Source organism: Stegodyphus dumicola, chromosome 12 (assembly GCF_044657685.1).
Source record: "Stegodyphus dumicola isolate Sdum_Otavi_A_Nest chromosome 12, ASM4465768v1".
In the NCBI taxonomy this organism is placed as follows: Eukaryota; Metazoa; Arthropoda; class Arachnida; order Araneae; family Eresidae; genus Stegodyphus; species Stegodyphus dumicola.
In genome coordinates, this window is record NC_140779.1 from 54,689,064 (window position 1) to 54,714,339 (window position 25,276).

The 25,276-nt window shown below is 32.2% G+C and overlaps 1 protein-coding gene across 5 annotated transcripts in view; it reads left to right on the forward strand.

The window, feature by feature from the left end:
• The window catches only part of Liprin-beta (liprin-beta 1), a 165,290-nt gene that overhangs the window by 103,029 nt on the left and 36,985 nt on the right, over positions 1 to 25,276 (forward strand). For all 5 annotated transcript variants that reach the window (XM_085827729.1, XM_035353097.2, XM_035353098.2 and 2 more), the window contains 8 exons: positions 10,883 to 10,966; positions 15,531 to 15,644; positions 16,354 to 16,485; positions 18,508 to 18,616; positions 18,756 to 18,817; positions 23,212 to 23,296; positions 24,115 to 24,209; positions 24,338 to 24,583. In XM_085827729.1, coding sequence (XP_085683855.1) covers positions 10,883 to 10,966; positions 15,531 to 15,644; positions 16,354 to 16,485; positions 18,508 to 18,616; positions 18,756 to 18,817; positions 23,212 to 23,296; positions 24,115 to 24,209; positions 24,338 to 24,583 — 927 coding nt within the window. The remainder of the gene's footprint in view (positions 1 to 10,882; positions 10,967 to 15,530; positions 15,645 to 16,353; positions 16,486 to 18,507; positions 18,617 to 18,755; positions 18,818 to 23,211; positions 23,297 to 24,114; positions 24,210 to 24,337; positions 24,584 to 25,276) is intronic.

Below are 25,276 nucleotides of genomic sequence, written 5' to 3' on the forward strand. Positions count from 1 at the left end.
AATGTGCCTTTTGTTTCCTTCTTACTCATCCTGGTTATTGATTTTTAATCTACCTAAAGTTACAGAAATAGTAGTTATAGCACAGTATTAAATTCAGAAGTTATTAAAAACTTACGCTGTGGGGCTACGTCCCCCCCCCCCCCACATTTCTTCAGCGCCTCGAGTTCTCCTTCTCGCGCATGCGCGATAAGAATCTTATCTGTGCGTGACGGCAAAAAGAGAACTTTTGCCTTCTGTTTTTACGAGTCCGCGTACACACTGTATTCACCGCTGAGATTTATGTTATCCTAACGCTATGTATATATTTTGATTTATTAAAAGAGTTTATTTTTCTAAACGGGTGTCTAGCAGCTAATTAGACCCAACGCTAATAAATAGTTTTCAGTTGTCCAAGCGTGCAGAAGAATGTAAGCAAGATAAAAAGCGAAACCTAAGACGCCTTAAACACTACGATAGGTATTCAGCGTTCAAGTAATCAGCGATACTCAAGGCAGACAGGGGCAAACCAACTGGTATACTAAGTGTATGGCACGGCAATTTATGAAAGGCGATTAGATACATAGTTGTCAGTTTGTTATAGTTTTCATCATCGATCATATTATTTTCTAAACTAGTAAACTATTGTTATGGTAATGTAGCTGCTGTTGTAATATCGGTTGTCGGGGCTAATGACACTTTGGATTTTGGACAGATAGTTGGATATTTCGCGGACCGGCGGTTGAGAAACACTGGTGTAGATTACCTCGAACCATCTCTGAAAATCATTTGGTGTCGGCTTGAGTGTTTATTGAGACACTGTTCATCAAGCCGGGACTTTTTTTGTTCATATAATTTGTTCGTGAACTGACTTATTTGGGATGAAAATCATTCATAATCCAAGATTCCGCTGAACTTTAAAACAGTGGTCTTCAAAATTTGTCGACTCAGACAAACAACCCGTAAAACTATTTTGCGGGCTCAGGGAACACATAAAAATATTTATTTATTTATTTATTTTTATAGATAGTATCTAGTTTCTTTTCTTTTCTTTTTTTTTTTTTTTTAAATTTATATGCATATTCGTGTCGGGGAAGTCAGGGGCGTAGCTAGAGGGGAGCAAGGGGGGCATCTGTCCCCGGGCGCAGAATCCAAGGGGCGCCAAACTGATGTTACGACATTTTAGAATTAAATGTTTTCCATCCTTGGCAAGCAGTAGGGGGCGCGAAATCTTCAGTTGTCCCTGGGCGCTGGAAACCCTAGCTACGACTCTGGGGAAAGTTTTCTGTATGCAAGAGTTTCTAAATTACTTTGGTTTTCTAAAAAATTTGGTTTTCTACAATTAATTGAACTTTTTTTATTTTAATTCTACTTATTTACTTCTATTTTCTCAAAATTCCACTTGTTTAAATTTCTTTTTAGTAATTCACGGCATTTGGTTTTACTTTTGGTTTTGAATTTTACTTTCACCGTTGCCTACATGGATGACGAAACACGAATTGAATAATTGAAGAGTTAGGTTTGGAGGCAACTTCCCCTTGATAAGTCTATCTACTGCCTACTCAATAATTATTCACTCATGCATTTTTATAAATTTTTTAAGATTAAAAATTTTTTTGGAATTATATATTTATTCATGGATTTTAATACTTGCACTTCTTTACATATGCTCATTAATCATTTATATGTTTGCAATTAAATTTCATTAACTTTTAATTTGCTTTTTACGAATAGAGAATGCTTGTTAAATAAAAATATTTGTATATATAAATAGCTTGGAATGTAGATACAGTATGAAAACTGCTTACAATGTTAGTCGTAACTAATTACCTATTCTGTCAAGGAGGATTCTGGTAAAACCTTTCAAATTTTTATGCTGCATGGTATTTTTTGTAAGCATTATGTACGGTATTTTTTACATGTGTATGATACTTTTATGCATACGTTGTGTATAGTAATTTTTACATGTACTTTCCATATCCGTTAAAAATGTCATTCATACATTTTTGACGAATAAAAATGACGAATTGAAGATTCACATGTTTTAAGATTACAAAATATTTCTTGAGATATTTCACTTAAAAATAATTGTAACGAGAAACAAAAATTTTCTTCTATAAAAATGGTTTTCGCTTACTTCCATAAAATAAAATTCGTTTTATGTTTAGCGAGTCACACAAAATGACCAAACAAGCCAAATTTTCTGCTAACAGCGGCGCCGGTAAAATTGTAGCCCTAATCCTTTTGTTGAAGAGATAAATTCAGTTGAAAACGAAAATGGTAAAATCCCTGAAGCTTCGAATTTGGGTTATTTTTATCTTGTGATAAATACAAAGGCACATGTCCTCCGGAAATTCTTTTTAAGTCCTTAACCCAAAGGCATAAGATAATAAGCACGCATCAATTATCCGGAGAGGAAATGTTTTAAACGAACACTTTTTGTAGTATCCGCTTCGTATGCATCTTTAAAACTGACACAATGGGGCACATTGTTCTGTCCTCAGGAAAATAATATCAATTGTCTCACATCTTTCCAGCCCCGATTTGTCGAATAGTCGCCTTTCCGTCGGCTGCGTGTCACACTTAAAGCCGTGTTGTACGTCATCTGTAATTTTCTTTTGCACCTACTTTTCTTTTTTAAATTGTGGGCATGAGGTCATCTACAGTTTCTTCTTAACTGTATAGGATCTTTTTTCATGTCTTTAATACTATATTTTCCCTTTACATTAAGCGGGTATAATTCTTAAATTGTTCTCAAATAGAGGTATTGTTTTTATTCGAAAGCTTTTAGATTGAATAATTGGCAGTTTTTGTAGAAGTTTCTTTCAATCAGACTTTGTTTTTAACTTTTTGAATTTATTACTACCCACTGGTTTCTTTCTTTTCAAGGAGGTTCATATCTCTTTCACTTACAGTTTCCCTTGAATGCCAAAATTCTGCACCATTTCTGCTTTTTTCGATTAGGGTTAGTCAAAGAAACTAACATTTTTAATTCAGTTTACTGTTTATTTATAAATTCTTAAGCCGATTTTTGCATGAATAAAATAATATCATAGAATACTGTTTACGATTTTGAGTAATTTTAACCACTGGAAACTTAATGTTTTCGGAGTCTCTGCAGGGAGTCACAATTATGTGCCGTACGTTATTGAACTTGTTTTTATGGTACTTCTTTGTTGTGTTTTATTTCTTCTAACTACATATCTTGAGATTTAAACTTCCTTGACTTCAGAAAAAGACTTGAAAAAAATTGCTTATTTAGATATTTGATAGGTATTACTCTAATTTTAGCTCTTTTATTAATGGAATTTCAGTTTCTGTAGTAATGAGTAATTTGAGTCTTCATCGATGCCCTCTTCTTGTATATGTTGTAATAATTTCGTTATCATCAGCTGAAAAAAAAAAATATGTTGTTAAGGCACAAGATTCAATAATAACGATGAAAAGTAACCTATTTGTTAAGAATCGAAGTTTTTATTTTTTTGAACTGTATCCTCTTGATTATCAGTAGCCGATTGATTGAGCTAACAACCGATTAATTGAGCTTGTAATTGGTCATTATGAATAATCTATGGATAATCTTTGGTGTATTTTATTATGAAGTCTTATTTATGCAAATGTAATTATCTGTGGCCGAACCGTTGTCCACTTAGCAATTTTGCGAGTTACCCTGAGTCAGGAAATTTAGTCTAAAATACTTAATCATATGACCTAGGTTACTTGACGTGGCTATATGTTCCCTGAAAATGATATGGGCAACATATCTGTTGTTTTTTGCATTGGTGAATGAGGGTCGTTGAGTTGGTGGTGTGGCTGCAGCGGACGTGGTCAGAGCGGACACAAACGATTTCGTGGTCAGAGCGGACACTACGAAACTCATCGTGGTTAGAGCGGACACATTTTTTTCCCAAGAACAGATAAAGGGTGCAGATAAATATGTAAATAAATATTTTTAAAAATCTTAAATATAATTTAAACAGTATTTTAAGTGGCAAATCTCTTTCAAGTGGGATAACTTTTTTTTTTTTTTACCGAAGTTTTCTGTTTTCTCATTCGATTATCGAATTACAAGGCACTGGAATTACTCTTGGCACTGTAGTATGTCGGTATTTTAGTGACGAAATCATAACCTTTCTGATATAATTCTGAAAGTTCTTGAAATATCTTGGGAACGGGAACTGACGTTTCTTCTCGGACTCTTTTTCTGCAAGTCTCTAACTTCCTTTTAACTTCCATCTCAGTAATGTTGGACACGCAGGAATGTTCAGTTTTCTTCAGTACTTCGCTCTGAAAATTTGTCTTTACATTTCCTTTACAACAAGGATGTCAAACTCGCGGCCCACAACAAATATTTTTGCGGCCCGGCCAATATATCGGCAAATAATAATATATAATAATAAAATAACATATCGACGAAGAAAAAAATGAAATGTTTACTGCTAAGTAATTAACGATAATTTATTCAGTGTTGTTAGATTACTCACAGCGAGCTGACACACACACTACTTAAATTACAAATGCGTGTGAGTAGCTTGCGTTCAGCTACCTTCGGCTTTTGGGGGACACGTGCACTCAGAACTTGTACGCATCCCCCGATAGCCGAATGTGGCCGAACTCATGGTCTCAGTTTTCCAATCATAGTTTTGTACGATATATTGGTGCATGCATGTGCATGCACTTTGCTTTATTATTAATTATTACTTAATTCATATTGTTACGGATTTCATAGTTAAAATCCAGATATTTATAGATGTTTCCAGTATATTCGAGAAATTAATTATAAAGCTTATAAAAGCCGAGAACAAACAACTCATCTCAGTAGTAGCTGTAGTTCTAGCGAACTGTTTCTTTACTTAATGCTGTGATTGATTTGTAGCGATTTCGCTGTGAGATAGAATTAGTTTCTCTGTTTTGAATTGATTTTTGCTAAACGTTTGACATTTTGTGATATTGTTAGAATATTTTTGAAGAAATATTTCAGCATTTTGATTTATCTCTTGTGGAAAAAATAAATTTTTGTTAGCTTTTTAACGTTAACCGTGTTTATTCCAGCACTTTGTATTCAGTATGTCTATATCAAAACCAAGTGGTAGTAAAATTAAACGAAAAATCGCTGACGAACATAGAATATTCCAAGTAAAATGGGAATTAGAATATTTTTTCTGTGAAATAAAAGATAAAATAATCTGCTTGATATGTAATAATACTATTAATGTACTATTAATAATACTATTAATTCTTCGATTTTCTCCATAAGTATTCAGTACCCAGCCATATGCAAAGAGGTGATCGAGATTCAATGCAACTCAAATTTGAAAGCAAAATTCATTGAAGTGGGCATGCCTGAATTTTACAAATATTTACCACCCAGGTTTGAAAATACTCGAAAATTCGCATATGAAATTATTTCCATGTTTGGTAGCACTTATCGGTGCGAGCAGTTATTTTCAGTCATGAAAGGTAATAAGTCTCCTACTAGAAACCGTATTAATGATGCTCACCTTGGGTCAGCGTTGAAAGTTATCACTGCAAACAAAATTTCTCCCGAAATAGGAAAGATAATAGCAGAGAAGAGATGTCAAGTATCAGGACGTAAACATTAAATTTTTCTTGTTCTTTTCTATATAAATATATATATATATATAAGTTTATTATTGTATTATTCGAAATAAATCTACGTTCCTATGAATATTGATTTTTTTTTGGGGGGGCCCGCCTAAAGTTAAACCTTGTTTGTTTGGCCCAAGTGTACCTATGAGTTTGACATCCCTGCTTTACAACGATCTGTCTTACATACCCAGCTCATTCCTAATTTATATTTTCGGTGTAAACGGCATGGCTAATCATCTACAACTAAATATCCTTTTCCTTTATTTGTAGAGAGTAATTTTGTTGAAATGGCTATGGGTTCCATCACAGACTTTTTCAAGGCTATAAAACGACATACACACTTCATAAGGATAAAACATCCACTGAAAAACCTTTACTCTTAAAATATCGGCTTATCTCTACAGCAGGTGCAAAGCTCGAAAGTACATAATAGGTGACATGTGACTAATTAGGTAAACAATACAATAGGTGCAAAAATGTCCGCTCTAACCCACCCAGTTACCCTCATGTGTCCGCTGTAGCCACTGTCCGCTCCAACCACGTCCGCTCTGACCACGCAACCGTTGAGTTGAGATACTTCACGTCGTTCTTTGTGCACTCCTTGACCGACACTTTCTGGACCTGAAGTTCTCAACAATGGTTGAGAACCTTCACCTTGGAGAAGAATTTCACATTTCAGAGTCAGAATGCGGTCAGCTTTGTTTACCCATTAGTGTTTAATTTTAGTTTATGAATATGAAAAATATTCCTATTTAAGTTTTTGGCATTTATCGACATTTTCTGTACGTTTCCTTGTTTAGTTTTAGTTTATGCAGGGCCGTTGGCTGCCCGCGTACTTTCCTACGATTGGCGTCCCCAAATTAAGGGAAATATATATTTATATATATATATATATCAGTGATTAATAAAATTTTTATTTCATACTGACTAAGTACTTATAAATGACAAATTGTATAAAAAGAACTTACGTATGACAAGCGCTTACAATGAATTTAATGAATTTAAAATATTTAGTCGTGGTATCGGGAGAGAGTCCGGCCGCCCCTGATTTTCTCCGTCCGCGTACTTTTACGCGCTGCACCCCCGCTAGGAACGGCCTTAAGTTTAGGAATATGAAAAATTATTCCGATTCAAGTTTTGGTATTTATCGACATTTTCTATATTTTTCCTTGTTCTATTTATAAAACACATTAAGTAAATGTGTACGTGTTTCTCGAGTTTGGGAAAGGAGAAAGGAAATGATCGTCTAGCAGTGGTGAAAAGTGTGTGTGATGTATAAAAGGTTGAGAACCACTATTTTAGACTATGTCTTTGAGATGGTGTCGCCTGGAACCATCGATTGTAAATTCGAGCAGCAATTGCACACTGATAATCTGCAGTACCGGCAGCATAATTCTCAGTGCACCTCAGTATCGCCACTGTGATAGGAGTTTCAGAGAAATGGACCAATGAGCTTCTATTGCTGAATCTTCTAAAATGTTGGATATGAGCGCATGTTGTTGTTTACGTTTAACTTTGCATTTGTTTCGCAGCTATACGAGTATATGTATTTCGTATAAATGCTGCTACCATTTTTGTAGAAAATCTCGCAGTGCTTTCATTTTATAAGTTTATTTAATCGTCAACATTTCACTTTCGTGAAGCGTATCACGCACTGATATTCGGATTAATATTCGTGGCATATTATCGCTCTTTATATCGAGAAAATAACTGAAATATAGTTAACATAGAATACAATGCGTTTGCTAACACTTGTGAAATGAGAATTTAAGTGTAAGATTTTTTTATTGAGCTGAGAATAACAGGAAGTGTTACAATGAATCTAGCATTTTCTTATCTCAATGCTTGCATTCCTTTGATTTTGAAAGTGTAAGATTCGATGTATATATTGTGAATGATCTGATTATACCTATTGCTAACATTAGAAGTTACATGTGAATAAATTTAAAATATTCGTTGTGAATAAGATAAATTCTTTCGGTTTAAATCATTTTGTGCAGACAACACGTTTAAGAGTGAACATTTATCATGTGAAATTTAGCACACTAAATATGTAGGAATGTAAATTAGGAAAAATCGCTTTGGATAAAACTGTGCATTGGTTATTATTATAGAATATCTTTTTCATATAGTCTGCAATAAAAATTGCTACGACTTCTACTATTTACATATATAATTATGCTTATATTTTATCTAACTTCAAAATTTTCGCAAGAAATCCCGCATATTTTAATTATTTTATACAGGAAATTGAGGGGCAAAACATTTTAAACATCTTGCTTAAAGCGCGGCAAAAATCATGTGAAATGACAGAAATATTACTGTAAGTCCATTGGTCCAGTCTAGAAGCCACTCCCTCAGTGGCTATACAGATGTACACTTACGAAATATGCGTACCGGCAGACTATGATGCTCTCGCAATCGAATTCTGAAACTTAATTGTTATGTATACAGAATTCAGCCATACTTATGCCAGTAAGTCTTAAAATATCCCGGAATTTTGTGTGCAACTAAAGTAGTACGCCTATTAACAGTCTGAAGTTAATCAGTTAACTGTCAAGAATTCAATGGTTGTTGTATCATAATATGTCATGAAACTGCAAATACGAATCTGAACTTGCCAGAGAGTGTAACTTCGGATTTTCTGCCTATTTCTTCTGGATTCGTGAGTTTCGTACTGGAGTCATCTATTATCGCACTTGCTACCTTGGTTTACACGTTTTGTTATTTTAAGTACATGAGAAGCGCATGAAGGTGAATAAATTTTTTAGCAAGAAAGCATTTTAATTTTTACGAAAGCTGTTTTGGAAGTTAGTGGACTCCAACACTGCCACAACTGTGTGGAAGCGATTTTGTGATTCGCTGCCATATAGTCAGTTATAAGTCCATGAAATCGTGAAAGACAGCCACAGCCAGGCGTTTTGTGAGTAAAGCCAATGCGGAAAGGAGATGTTAGTTTGTTTGTTGTAAAAGTCAAACTATAATATGGTTTACGGTGGCGGATTGGAAAGAGTTTCTCTCTGAAGATAACGCTGGTCTATATATAGCATGTTAGGTTTTGGATGTTGTGCGGAGTATTAGTGGATAACCTCCAGTTTATCCTCTTTACAGACCAGATCTCGTAAGAGACTAGAAGTTTTGCATGGACCATGAAATGAAAGCTCTCACATCCGCTGTTAATTTTTACCGTACCCGTGCAAAAGAGAGCTGATGACATAAGTGGAAATTGATAAGAACGAGAAAAAGTGGAGATATTGTTTATATGAAAAGTCTTGCACGAAAACGCCAAGTAATCGTCTTTATTGAGCATCTTATTTTATCGTTTCTTAGTGTCACTTAACTCTGTTGAAGTCTCTCCGGAAAATTCATCCAATGTAATTTTTTGTTTTCTATCTTTTAAAATGTTTCTTAATATTAATGAACTGTCGCATTGACATCTAAAATGTCAGTGCTGTAACTTGCTACTGTTATCTTGGGGATATCATTACATGAAGCTTTTCATTTTACACTATTTTGCGGTTCAAAGAGATGAATTCACTATTTCTTTCTTCCTCTTCATCTGATTCCACACCCCCCCCGTATTTCTGAAGTTATCTCATTCTTTCCCAAGATAACAGTTGCAGTAGTAGGCACTAAGACACTAAGAAACGATAATATAAGATGCTCAATAAAGACGATTACTTGACGTTTTCGTGCAAGAAGACTTTTCATAAAAACAATATCTCCATTCTTTATGGTCCTTTAATAACTCTTCCATGTCATTGTTATTAACTTCCAGGCTCATGGTTTTGCCTTAAGATACACTATTACCCCCCCTCTTTAAAAAAAAAAAAAAAAAAACGTTTATTTCAAAACTTTTGAAATGTGTACTTGTAACATAATTTGGTCATAATTTCTTTCAGGCCTAATTCGTGGTCTTATAAGTCACTTGCTGGACAGGCTTTGTTAATGAAAGTTAAGAACAAAAAATGCTAAAATGATGTTTCCAAAAGTTTGAGTTGATTTTCTAAAAGTTTGAGTGTTAATTCTGCTCCAGAGATTCCTCAGAATGATTTTAAAAGTCATTTGTGTCCAACTTGAGCGTTTCTAACTCGAGTAGCTGTTCGTCATGTGAAGAGTTTTTTTGTTCAGATTGTAAGGTTCTTATGTTAACTAACCAGTCATTATGATTTTGATCTTTACTTTTAACTTATCGTATTGCTTACCAGAAATCAGATTAGCTTTAAGTGTATTTAAGTTGAGGCTTTTGAATCTTAGAGAGAAAGTTTACAGCACTCATCTAGCAGTATTAAAGTTCTGCCAACTCTATCTAAATGCAGTTATCACAGCTTTAGGTTCTCTCGCAGCCGATTATTTATGCGCCAGTAAATTATTTGAGCCAGCTTAGTTATTTTGAACTGCGTAGTCTTAGACTCCTTTATCAGCGTGTAATTTAAATGCCCGTTATTGCGTATTTTACATGGCCACAAGTACTGGTTTATCAGTAGCACGAGTTGTGCCCTTTAAGTTCAGTTTAATAAAAAGATTGTTTAAACCTGCGCAAGCCTTTGTCATTCCATTTCAGACATAGCGATAAGTCGCTGTTTATCTAAGGGTGTAGGACTAAAGTTTCAGCTCAAGTATAACTTTATAAAACAATTTGTTCGTTGACCGATTTGCTCGTAATGAGAGGCGTTCATGATTCGAGATTTCACTGTACTTTAAACTGTAAAAAAAAGAAAAAAAAAAAATTAAGGAATCTGATCCTGAGAACAGAATCAGAAACTAATTTTAAGAATCTGTGTGAAATTTTTCTAGTATTTCTACCTACATCACCCATCCAATTGCAGTATTGATTGTGAACCTGCTGGTTCTTTTATTTAAAAATATTTTCATTATACTTATTTTTCTTATTTTCTTGTTGCGCTGTGCATAATAATAATTTTCTTAAGTAATGAAGTACTTTTTAAGTAATGTATGCAAAATGTGTAATGTTTATAATACATTATGCTTATAATACATTTTCACTTTTGTAATAAATTTAGGAAATGAAACGAATAATGGCTTTTTAAAATGTTGTCAATCACTACGATAGTAATTTAACTTCTCCCCCCACCTTTGATGTTCTTATTCTACTAGCTTTAGAATATGTTAAACTGTCTGTTATGATAAGAACTTGCTACAAACATTCAACTCTCAAATTCATAACAGCTTAATTGTTTAAAAGAATCTGCAGCAAAGTCTTACAATTTCTTTTTAAACTTAAAATTTGAAGATTTTTGTTGCCAGTCATTATCAATTATTTTCTTTTGTTTAGGGAAGTGATTCCGGTTATGATTGTGACGATCTGCAACAGAAAATATATCAGCTTGAGGTTGAAAAAGAGCAGTTAGCATTACAGGTATATTTATATGATTTATTAAATATGAATTAGTTATTGCAGTTAATTTTTGATAGTTTTTAAATGAATTACATAAATTTTATAACAAAAATGAGAATTTCACTGCAATTTTTGAATTAAATTCCTAAATTAATTTAAAGCTTTAAGTAGTGGTTTTGATCTATACCAGCGGTTCTCAACCTTTTGACTAACGTGTACCATCTATACAAAAATTGAAAACCTTTAGTACCACTACTACAAAGTTCTACTACCACCACTCTTGAACAAAGCTCAGATCGCATAAATTTACCAGTGTTAGAGAAGAAAAGTCAATCAAGATGTTGGGGCTTGATTTTTAAATTTAATAGTTAAAAATACTTTGCTTCTTTGCCCACCACATTTTTCTCTTGCGTACTACCAACAGTACGTGTACCACCGGTTGAGAACCCCTGCTCTATACCATTTAAACCATGATTACATGAACAAATTTTATTGCGATTCAAATATGATTAATAATTATTCATTTTATTGAATGCAGTCATGAGATGATATTAGTAAATGATTAGTAGTAAATGTCCTAGTCTTGTAATTCATTTGCTATATCCAAAATACACTATGACATACAATTATGGAAGGAATGTGAAATCAAGATTTCTATTATTTGCATTTTTATTTTAACTTTGAGATATTTTAACTTTTATTAATTTTAATATTTAAAATCAAGATATTTTAACATATATTTATAGTGCATCTAAATGCCTCATTAAAATATGTTAGGCATTTATTCAGTAAGCAGAAATATTTTTAAAATATATTGTTGAAGGTAGAGAGCTGTATCAGATTCAGTTGAGTATAATGTGGCATTTCTGTATAATTAATGTAAGTTGTAGCTCAGTTTTATTTAATTTTAAATCTCTAGTACTGTACAGAAGTGCAAAAAATAAACATATCTATATTATCAAATACCATAGTACCATATCATAGTACTATCAGGTTAGAGTTTAGATAACATCAAATCAAAATTTATGTAAGAAATTTGAGAATAAGCATCATTTCCATAAATTAATCTTATCAGTTTATATTTAAATCAGATTCGAAATATCACTAATACACTGACTACCAATAAGTATTTGGATACCTATGCAAATGACAATATCTGCGGTCCTAAGGTACGTCACGGACTCCGTCGGTATATATCGTGTAAGAAACAGCATCGGCTTTAGTCGCATGCAAGATGCCTCGCAGTTCGGAGCTCTCTGATTTCGAGAAAGGTATAATTATCGGGTATCACAAATGTGGCCGATGCTTAAGGGACATATCTAGCGATCTGAAGTACTCAAAATTGACAGTGGCCTATGTGATTAAGAAGTGGAAGGTGAGCGATGATTGTCGGAATGTGCCCGAGTCGGTAGACCAACAAAACTGGGAGATAGAGACGACGAGTGCTGTCCAGAGAAATTCGGAAGAACCGCACTCAACCGATGGCCCTCATCCGCAAGGAGTTTCAACAGGCATCCGGGAGTATTGTTTCAATGAATACCATCCGTAAGGAAGCACATCTGCTTGGTTTTCATGGTCGTGCTGCTGCCCATAAGCCTTTGATCACAAAGTCCAACCGCGCTGCTCGGTTAATGTGGTACAAAGCACATCGAAATTGGACTGTAGATTAGTGGAAACTGTTTTTTTGGAGTGACGAATCAAGGTACACCCTTTATCGTTCGGTTGTCAGGGTCTGGGTTTGGCGTCTACCTGGAGAACGTCTCCTGCCAGAATGCATTGTGCCAACAGTCAAGTTCGGCGGAGGTGGAATAATGGTCTAGGGGTGTTTCTCCTGGTATCATCCATGAACCGGCAGGTTCCTTTCAACGGGCGCCTGGACTGAAGAGTCCTATCCCGATCGAAGTTGCGTCACTTTTCGAACTTTGTGAGCATACGTGTTGTTCGGCAGAGTGATGATGGCATGTCCATAAGCAATGTGGATGATAAGCAATGTGGATGACATACAGTCCAGTTGAAAGATGATTTGATGATACCTGCACTTGGGGAGAAGTATTCGGAGGCTAACTCCTAGGTTGAAAGTCGCTGCGCTGAGGTATAGAAGGCGGCGTCGATGGGCGGAGAGAAGTCTTGAAATCTTTAGGTCATGTGGGTGATAATGTCCAATGGGAGAAAAAGTTGGAATTTGGAAATAGAGCTGAGGGGTCTCATGCAAGCAAGTGTATTATGTTCACAGATTAAAGATAAAATTTAAGAGTTTTTTTTTTTTTTTTTAGTTAAAGATGTTAGCTTCCTCACAGATGGTAAATAGAATTAATAGTTTCTCCATGGGTGTATCTGCTGTTTTTAATTGGTGTAAGTTATTTTTGAGAGTAGAAAAGAATTTAAATATGTTATTGTGGCCGAAAATATTATTGAGTTCTTTTAGTGTAGAGAAAATGTCGGTGAAAATGTTCGCGTTAGATGTAGTGTTGGTAATCTGATTTCTAGTGTCTTGTGTGTTGTTGGAAGTAACCTGTGCGTATGTTCTGCCTTGTGTGGATGTTGGTATATTTGGGGTGCTATTGCTTGGAGTAAAAGTGTAATTTGGTGAATTATTTGTATTTCTGTTTTTGGGGAATTTCTCGCAACCGCGGTATGAAGCTGGATGATTTTTGTGGCAATTTGCGCATGTGGGGTTATCTATTTTGCCTTGTGTAGGGCAGTCTGTTGTTTTATGTTGTTGTGCGCATTTAACACACCTAGGTAGGAAGAAACAATTGTCGGATGAGTGATTAAAGCGTTGGCAATTGTGGCATTGTGGTGTAATGTTTTTGTTGATATATTTTTCTATTGTAATGATGAACATACCTAGGTGTGTTTCACTGTAGATTTTGTCAATGTTTGGTGTTTGCATGAGTTGTATCTGAAATAGTGGCATAGGTTTGGTCTTGAATCTGGTGAGTTGAACTACTTTGTGTACTGTGTATCCGAGGTTAGTGAGTTCAGTGGAGATTTCATGTGTGTCAGTGGTAATGGGTAGGCCTCGGATAACTACTTTCACAGGGCGTTTGTGCTTAGGTGTAATGATGTAGTGTTCGATGTTATGTTTTTGTAGGTCTATGGTGAGTTGTCTGTGATCATCTGTTGTTGAAGGTAGTAATTTGAGGTATTCACCACTTATTTTGGCGTAGAATGTAGCGTGAGTAAGTGTAGTGAGTTTCTTGATGTACTGGTTGTGTGTGGCGCCATCTATCGGCTTAACCATAATCGGTGTAGGTGTGCTGTAGTTGGGAAGTCTTGTGTCAGGTGATTGAGAGCTATTAATTTGTTGTGTGGGTTGAGTGGAATGAGTGTTTGGTTGCGAGAGTGCAATGAAACTGTTCTGGATGGGAATAGTGCTGGGTGGTATGTTTTTAAGAACCTTTGCAGGTTTAGTCGGTTTCCGGAATCCATCTGAATCGTCTTCGTTGTCTGAGTTATCACGTGGTTTACGTTTCATTTGTGTGATTGGCTGTGTAATACTTGCATGAGAAAGAGCAATATTCAACTTACCCCTCAGCTTGTCCAGCAGAATCTTCTTCTTTTCTAGCTCCTTCTTCAGAATGTCCGAATGATAATCCTTGTCCGTAACTGGTCTATTGGCCGATAAATCCCGAACGAGTTCGCTGATGGTAGAAATATTAATTTCTAAGCCAGTGATTTCCTTTCGAAGTGTAGCTATTTCATGCTCCGTGAGAACGTGATCAGCATTGCCCTGGTCCATATCAGTGTCCGTCGTATTCGAGCTGTCCGAAACAGGATCCATAGCTTTATCGGGTGGAACCGCTTCACTACGGGGAGTCTGCTTAGTACGAGCCATATCGAGAGGTCACGATTTCGTTAAAACGAGAAAATGTCTCCTGGTATGGGCTGGGACCCTTGGTCCCCATTCATGGTAAGCTCAACTCCGATGCCTACTACACTATTTTGGATGACAATGTGCTTCCTAAGTTGTGGCAGTTTTACGAGTTGGACCCCTGTTACTTTCAGGACGACAATGCCAGTTGTCATGTTTCGACGTTAAGCAAGGCTTGGTATGGTGCCAGTGGAGTTCATCGAATGGACTGGCCTGCCCAGAGTCCAGACCTGAACCCCATCGAGAACCTCTGGGACGAGTTGCATCGCCGAATTCAGGGGTGCATTACCCGTGCAAAATCGGTGAAGGAACTTCTATGTCTTCTCCAAAGCGAGTGGAAGAAAATACCACTAGCTGTCATACAAAGACTTGTGGAAAATATGCCCTGGAGTGTCCACGCTGTAATTACTTCTCGTGGAGGCTCTACCAACTATTAATTTTGAATAAAGTTAATTTTTCTTTTCTATCACAGGTGTCCAAATACTTATTGGTAGTCAGTGTACATACCTTATGTAAAATATAATCATTGTTGTTGTGGCAATAACAAAAGGCTTACTCTTTTCTCAAATTTGAAAAATTTTTTGATTAATGTAAGAATTTTTTTAGATATGAATAAACATGTCAAAATTTATTATTAACAGATATATTATTTCTTTTTATTGCCAATCGTTATCAATTATTTTATTTTTTTGAAAAAAATATATGTTCTAGGTTAATGTTCTAACAGAGCAAGTTGAGGCTCAGAATGAAAAAATTGTGGAACTTGAAAATTCCTTAACCCAAAATAAAGAACAATTAAGTAACTCTGAGGCACAGCTTAGGCAGGTTTGTATATCCATTTTAAGAAATAAGTCAGTTGAAAATTAAAATTGAATGAAACATACAAATTATATTTAATTTTTAATTGTTATTTCACAGTATAAATATACATTTTTTGTGAATGTGGGTTAGCTTAAGGCTGTTGATGGTTATTCCATTGGATGAAGATCATCCTAAATATTACTGTATAATTTTTAAATGATTGATATTAACACTGTAGTGTTTGTCTAACAAAAATTTTCCTTCAGAGATTTAAAATTGTCATTTGTATTTTATATTGATGAGTATTAGATTTGGAAATCCAAAAGTAAAAATTTTTAATTTTATTTTATTTAAACTTTTTAACTCAACATCATATCTTCACATGAAAATATAAAAGCAAAAATGTTATCTTGAAAATCTGAGAGCAATATTTAAATCATTCTTTTAAAAATTGCATAATTTAAACCATACTTTTAAAATTTAAAACCCTCATTTTAGGAACATGTAAGTAAATATCCAAGTTAGCATTTTATTTGAAAATTAATGCACTGTTATTTTAGGTATTCACATATTGTCTAAATATTTATATTTTTTAAGCATGCGTATACTGCATTTTATTTTGAAACACAATGAAAAATGAAATAATTAGGTGATAAGTATTGAAGATTTTTATAAATTATAGAATTTGTTTTTCAGTTTAGCATTTAATTTTACTTAACATTGATATTAATAGGAAATGACTTCAAGGTCATCAATAGAAAGCAGCAAACTGGATTTGATGGCGCAAATTTCTGTATTAAGGCTGCGGTTGGCCTCTGTAGAACAGGAAAAACAGGAAATTGAAGAAAAGAATCATAAACTTGAAGTACATAGAAAGTATTATTATTTCATTTAGTGAACTTTTAATATAAAATCATCAAACTTTCAGTTTAGAAATTTCCGTGTGTTATATTGTTAAATATTGTTTTCTTGTGACATTTTTCTTTTACCCAGTTTTATTGTAAAATTTTAGGGATTTTTTTAAAATTTTTTATTTCTATGAGCATTGAAATAAAGTTATGTGTAACTGCTAATTTATACGTTTTGAAGGAATGTATTTACTTATTTTTCTGATTTCTAAAAATTGCTTTTAGCTGTGCTACATTATATGTGCAGTACAATGTCTTTAATCCGGACCTCAAAGTTACAAACTTTCTGCGCATGCGTACGTTTACGCATGCGCGTTTAATGTATAAAGGACGGTATAAGCTAAGCTAAAACTATCTAATTATTTATTTCAGTTAATGTTGCAGATTGCGTTGTTCCTTAATCTAATTGGATCCGGCTTATTATTTTTTTGCAGACTGTTAGATCAATTTTATAAAAAGTAAGCTTGAACTTTCGATTATGTCAAAAAGAGTTTCCGATTCTGGAGCTGCCAAAAGATCTACAAAACGAAAGCATGTTTCGATGTACCGCTTCCGATAGTGAAGAAAGTAACAGAGAGATTATTGAAAACGAAAAAATTTCGATTGACAAGTTAGTCGGTATTCTGGACACAGCAATTACAGAACTTGAACAGTGGAACTGAACAAGAAATTATGTCTGTTTATAGAATTTAAGAGAAAGTATTAGCACAAAAAACGGAGTGACTTAAACAACTTACATTGAAAGAAATATTTAATAAAGTAAACAAATAAATATTAAGCCTTTTTTTTTTATAAATTTTGGTACCCTTTAGATCATAATTGCTCTTTATTTCATAAATTACGGTTTCATATTTTTAATTTTATAATTTCTGCATGCTATCTTACCAGATTTAAATTGATGATCTATAATCCGGAAAACCCCCTAATCAGGAATCGCCGAAGTCCCGACGAGTCCGGATTAAAGACTTTGTACTGTAATACTTTGATTTAGTTTTATTTCATTGACAACCGAATAATGTAACATACTAGTAAAAACTCAAGTTTTGACTTACTATTTAGCATGGGAAAACTTTAAATTTATTTCCAGAGTTCAAAGTTTTGTTGAAAAAATAATAACTAAATAAAATTTAGGACTTTATTATGTTGTAGCTAAATGTATATTATAATAATACAGTAGGGTTTTTTAATAATAGTATTAATATCAATAGCCAATTTTAAAAAGAGCTCTTATTTAATTCTTTTTCTATGCAGTTTAATGTAGAATTTATTCATGATAAATTATTTATGCAATTTGTGTTTAAGTACTTAAATAATAGCAGATGAAAAATTAATCTTCACAAATACTTTCTTTCAATAGTCACCATTTCATATATTTTTCATCAAGTCTTGTAAGTACATATTTTAATAAAATCTTTCTCAGAGCACAATTAAGTAAAAGATAATATGTACTTTCTCAGAGCACAATTAAGTAAAAGATGGTATCATTTGATATATTATGTTGTGATTGTTTTAATGAAAGCTTTTTAAGAATTTAATAAAACTCAATAAATATTTAATAAAACAAATGTATTTGTCAATCATGTATTTAAATGTATTTGTTATACCTTTTTAAGTTAACTTTTAATTAGGCATATAATTTTATTACTGTGCATTTTTATTTTCCCCTGGAACTCTAGCTGTGGAACTATGAGGATAATTTCATCTTTGTTCTTTTTTTTGAATGGGAATATAATATATATAAGTATTATTCTTCTGGTTTCCAATGTAATAAGGAGTTAAAGCATGTTATATTTTTTAAATAACTTTTCTCTGTTGCCTTAAATATAGGAAAATTACTTGTGGGGGCCACTACCAGAAATCATCATTATTTTGTAAATATGATTAAACAAAAGTATTTGAACACGGCCAATAATTTCGTCAAAGATAAAATATTCCTTCTATATTTTGCTTCTTTCTAAATATCCTTTATTTTTATACAGAATGAGCTTATTTTAACTTGTGCTTGTTTGGCTGAAAAAGAAGCAGATTTGGCTACAATTAAATCCAAAATAACACGTAATGGGGCTGTAACTCCTATTTTTGAAAACAGTGAGTATTCCCTTCTATCTCTGATTTACTTTCATTATATTCTGTGGTTAAAAATCTGTGGTTAAAATTCTGTGGTTATTTGCTTATTATTCTGTAGTTAAAATTGTTTATATACTAAAACCATTGCTTGTTTCCATAGATTCTGAAGTAGAAAAACTGAAAAATGCCTTAACTTCAGTTATGGCTGCTAATGATGAAAAAGTAAGCATAATTTTTTCCCTGTCATTTTTAAAAATTCTAATTTAATTTGAAAAGATGTTATTTAAGGTAAATAAAGTAACTCGAACATATTACATATTATATATCTCATTGGTTCTCAACTTTTTTTTTTTTTTTTTTTTTGCTTTAAGCATCCCTTTCACCTAGCTAGATAATCACTCCCTCCTTCTTCCTTTCAAAACTCGTAAATATGCATATACATTTATTTAAACTTAGATTGCTTTTTAATGTGTTTTATAAATTAAACAAGAAAAAGTATAGAAAATGTTGATAAATGCTAAAACTTGAATATATGTGGGTTTTTTTAAATATATATATATATATTCATCAACTAAAACTAAATACTTAAAAAGTAAATAAAAGGCTGACCACATTCCCCTCCTGAAATTGTGAAACTCCTTTCCAGGACAAAATACTCTCTTAGTTGAAAATCCCTGTTATATAGACTAGAAAGATTAGCATTTCAATTTTTTTTTTTTTTACCTTATGATATTTCATATATCATTGATTGTGATATTGTTTGTTTACTGGATTATTTAAATTCCTTTCACTTTTCCGTAGTGAGTGTATTCAGCAATGTATTTAATCAGATAGATATATTACTTTCTTTACTTAGAATTGAACCCCCCAGTAATCATCTTAAGACCATAAATTTAATTTTCTGTATCTAATCCATAAAGAAAAAGGATTTTCTCACAAAAAAACATGTAAAAAAAATTAAATGATGAATAAAAAAAGGAGAGGAAGGTGCGAAAGATAAGAAAAAATGTAGAAAAAGAGAAAAGATTAAGCAAAAGAAGTGAATCTAGTTTAAAAAATCATATTAAGGTTTAATTACAATTATTATTACACACAGATGTTTAATTCATTGGTTAATCTTTTCTGTTTCACTCTACATTAATAATTACATGATGACTTACTTAGCATAAATATCATTGTTTTAATTCTTCTCTCAAATTACCCATTTATAACTCTGTATAATGATTTTATCTATTATAAAAAATGAAAAATGAATAACAAAAAGTACTGAAGAATTTAACTTTTATGCAAAAATAATCTGTAATTTTCTATTGCATAATTCAGATTGCAGGAGTATTTTATCCATGGTTGCAAAGCAAAGATTAAGTAACATTTCAGTGTTTTCAGTGTTTTCTTTAGAAAACAAAACCCTCATTCAAAAAGCATAACTTGGAGAACATTTATGCTCAAACAAACAAACTGCTAAAGATCAAAATTCCATTCTGTAAAACATGAATCAACTGTATAGCCCAATGCTCAAATGATTTGCTACTTCTTTTCCTGAATAACAAAAATTTCCATTATAGCATCAGACTTGAATATAGCTTTGTCTGATAGCTCAGTCAAAGAATTTGAATTGAATCAGAGGAGAAACCAATCATATTCTTTGGTTCAATGGTCACTTATACTATATGATGTTCTAAATACGTATGTTTATTGTGCCCTAGTTATCCTAAACTTAGGAACGCACTTGTTTTGTAGAGTTACGCTTTAGAACTAAAAAAAGAGGGGGGGGGTGAACGTAAAAGAAAAGTAGCATAAAGATGTTTTCTTGTATAGATCCTAAACATGGCGATTTTAAGATTTAGTAATTAGAAATTTTGGATAATATATGAAAAACACAAAAAGAGTTTCAATTGAAGATATCCATATAGTTTGTTATATCCAATTTTTATATCTTTTGAAGGTTTGCTATAGCAGTATAAAATAACATTAAGTATGTGAGAAACTAGACAGGACCAAAAGATTCATTCATTTCATTATAGGGGGGTTTCACTGTAATTATTAAAGTATTACAGAAAACTTCAGTGCTGGTAAATGAATCAGTTCTTAATCTTAGCACTGCTGAAACACTTCATGTGAGCTATTTTACATGCTTGTGAGCTACTTTACACAGCTAGTTAGATGACTTTTTCACTGTATTCCAAGAATGATTTTTTTTTCCCTGTTTAAATTTAAACAATCAGGATCAGTTGTAGTTGAAGGTAAAAGTCAGACAAAATGTTTAAGATTTCTAAATGTTGGGCATAAATGAAATGCATTATTACTCATGTGTATTTTTATTATTCGTGTTTTTGTATTTATTAAATTTTTAGTTGATGTTTGTGAATGGTTTAGTATATTCTACGGAAGAATATTTAAAGATGAAATAAGCAACTATCTGTAAATGATTCATCTGATCAGTTCTATCTGTGTATTAAAAATGTGATTTCTATAGTAATATATTGTAATTTGATAACTCTGATTATAGTTATTTGGATATGACAAAGCTTTCAAGAGCCTTTAGGGGAAACATGTTTTCATGGAATACTTTGTTATAAGCATGTTTAATGTTGAATCAAGTGGGTTACAGATTTGGTGATGTGGCTACAAATCTTTCAATCAATTTTGATAAGATGCACTTCATGTTCCCTGTAAAAGGCCTGTATGAATTCCTGGTAATCCTTAACAACATAACAAATTGTACATATCATGTATTATTGCAGATGGAGGTTTCAAGTAAAATTAGATGTCTCTCGAGTTTCATAAAGTATGGCACTTTGAAGAGACGAGTGTTCATAATGGAATTTGCAGTCTTTTTGCATATTGTGGCTATGGAAAATCAAAAATCTTATATCAAAATTGAAAGTTGTAGAAAAACTCCAACAGGATTTTACAATGCATTGCATGAAGTTTATGGTGATCATTTTTTATCAAGCATTTTCATGGATTTTCATGTCAGATGTGCAAGATGATCGATCCGTCAAGAAAATCAAAAACACCAATAGACTTATTACCAGAAGGGAAAAGGAGTATTGAGAAAATATGTCAAGAAATTTTACAAGCTTCAGTGATTTCACCAATATTACCTATATTGTGCTTTGGCAGATGTAATATAGAAAAGAAAAGTTTATATGTGGTGGGTTCCTCACTGCTTGATGCACGTATATTGAAATAAATATTTGAAAAGGAAATTGAAAGGTATCTGTCTCATAGTTATTCTTGTTAAAATTGGAAACTATAAATTTTTAATTAGATTTGAAATTCTGTGGAGAAGTCCATCTGATTTGCAATGCCAAATATGCTGGCATGTCCATGATATACAAAGTAAATCTAGGATTATTAAGAACTTATCTTAAAAATGAATTTAAATGTGGAAAAAGTATGTTTTCAGCATAAAGGTGACTTGCTTAGAAGTAAGCACCTCATTTCCAATACCAATATACATTCTTATTTGAGAAGATTGTAATAGATATACTAAATGAGTATAAAGTTTTACTTCTGCCATTAAAACGTTCTACAGAAGAGTCCACCAAACTTCAAGTCTTCCTCAAACTGTAAGAGAGCCTGTGAGGATATTGTTTTCTGTACCTGAAAGAGGTTTCTTCAGTGGTTATCCAAATATCTGAAGGTTAGATAAAAGTAATAGTAAATCTTTTTAACCTTAGACTGGGGCAGTTGAGAAGCAAAGAGACTAAATATAAGGACTGTAAGGAGAAACTGCCTGAAATAAGAGAAATTCATGAGGGAAAGAAGTGAATTATTTTTAATGATCTTCATATTTTGTGTTTTTCTAATAGTATTATTCAAAAAGTAACATGGATCATAATAGTAATTTTCTGACAGGAAGTACATATTAGCAATTTAATTTGTTCTGTAATGATTAGTACCCAGTAAACAGTTTGAAACTTATTAAGTTATCACACACTTATTTCAACTTAATTACATTACAAATTGATAAAGAAACATATTGCTGTAGGGTGTCTGTTTCAAAATGCAATTTTTAAAAGTAAAATTACTATTTGTTGCAAGGCAGTTTCATATAAAATGCCAAAAGGCTGCACTCAGTTTCTGAGTATTAAGAAGTGAATGTTTGTTTGTGAGCTGCAATTAGGAAGCCAAAGAGTCACAGTTTTGACATGCTTGTAATATAAGATGCTGCAAGAAAGAAGCATATTTTTCTCAGCTTACCAAGAAACCAAAAAATTATTAAAAATTTTATGCATTTCAGCATTTGCATAATTAAATGTTGTAAATGCTAACTAATAATTTTGCTTTAGTATTGTGTACTGAGTGGTTGCAAGAATAAACCATTATATCAATATTAAATAAATTAGTGTTTTAATTGTGAAAACAATAAAAGTTACATATAATTCTTAATTTATTTCATTTTGCACTTAAAGTAAATTAGATGATATCATATTCAATTTTAAAAATGTGCTTGCCTAAACAGAGTAGTTATTTTATTCATGGTTTTTCTAGATTTCTAAAAAATATATTTGAACACCATTATTAAGTCAAATATGATATATGAAATCACTTTTGAACTTCCTATATGTATATTAGTTCTATTTAAAAAAAGTAATTTTTTTTTTTAGGAAAAGAAGCTGCAAGAAATGAAAACTTCACTAAATCGATACAAGAAACTTCATGAGTTAGTTCTGTCTAATCCAACTAGAAGAGGTACTTTACAAATTGCAGTATAAATTTAAGCTTTAGGTATAAATTTTTAAAATTATTTCTTTGTTATGCAGAGTAATATGGAGCTATGAGACATAGTGATAGAAATAAAAGAATAAAAGTAGGGTGGTGGTTGTCTGAATTAGTTTAGGTAGTGAAGCAGTGTAAAATTAAAATTTATGTAAGAGAAATTTTGCTCTTTTTATTTTATATTTTACTTTAAATTGATATTACATGTGTAATACAATCAATACAACATTTTCATTAATTGGGTTTTAATAAATTGCTGAAAGTAACAAAAACATAAGCATAAAAGTACTCAGATAATCAGTAATAAACTCATTAGGGCAAAAATAGCAGTGAAAATCAGTTAAAAAAGAAGCAGAAAAATATGAATGAAAATACATCGTTTGCATAGAAGATTAAAGGAATGTATCCTTGTTTCAAAAAGAAAAAAAAAAAAGTTAATACAGTAAAATGTAAGAAATTGGTTAAAAAGGTCTGAGGAAGTTTGCTTTATTTATCTTCAGACATAATTTAATAGCTCTAGCACTTTGTGTCACTGTTTAAGCTATACCAAGGAAAGTTTTCTTTATTTTAATGAATAAACAAATATGAATGTATTAAGAGGAAGGAAGAATTATGAGCTTGCAGAATTCTGTCATACTTAGTTACAATGAATGTTATTTTATGTGTAAATTCAACATACTTTAAACAATTGTAGTATCTAAATATTCATGTAAAAATATTGCTTGTATTTTTGATAAAAAGATACTTTCCTTTTTTAATTTTTAATTTATTCTTTAAATTTTTATTTTTAGCCAATGATACAACTTCAAAAAAAGTGCCTTTTGATGAAGATAATTTCTTTTCCAATTTTGAAAATCTCTCATCATATAATTTGGGTGATATTAGTGTAAGTAAATAATTAAGTTCCACTTAATTAAAATATTTCTAAGAAACTCTGTTAAATTAATTATTTTTATTGGTTTGAGAAAGATTGCACACACTCTTTTTTTTTTTTTTTTTTTTTTTTTTTTACAGGAACTGTCATTTGATTATAATGTAACTGAAAAGCCACCTCCTGTTCCCAGACAATTTCAACCACATTCATCAGTCTCTTTATCTCTGGCTGAAGAGTTACAGCGATCATCTTCAAGACTTGGAGATATATCTAGGCAAAGTCCTCTGTTCAGTCCCATACGGGGTGAATCACCTAGTCCTTATTCAAATCTTAATTCATATAGATATAGCAGCTCAGAAAATGTAAACCCACCAACACCCCAAAAGGTAAAAATATAAATTATATGAATTGTGGAATAAATAATGAAGTTTTTGAAAGCATGTATGTTAATAAATTGTATTAGGATGATGAATGCAAAATGTAAATTTTGTATATAATCTTTTTTAAGTTAGTAAGTCAGTTTAGTATAATAGAAATTTAGGTAAGATAATGTAAAACAGTAAGACAGATGCTAGTGATAAGCAGTCGTGAGCATTTCATGCATATTTTTCTTTTAGATATAATTCATAGAATAGAATACAGTAAAGAGGTGCAAAAGACCAGCAATTAAAAACCTCAAACAGAAGAGTATCTGATGTTTCTTATTAATAATTTGAGCCTTTACTTTTAATCCTACTGGCTTTCCGCCAGTGCTTTGCTGAAAGTAATTCAGTGAAAGTGAAATAAAAGAGGAGAATATTTTTGTTAAAGAAATACAAGAGATATCAGGAACTAAATTTTATTTTGCATTTTGTCCCGTGCACTGTACAGAGAAAGTAGTTTATAATACCAAGTGGTTACTGCAACAAAAATGAGCTTTTGTACCAATGGGATCATTTTGTCACTACATTATATTATTTTTATGCATATGAATAGTGTCCCTGTTTATGCATCGTGTGCTAATATTTATGGCATAATTGATAATAAAAATGTATTCAAATGTATGGATTTGTTTTAAGAAAACAATACATATGATGAAA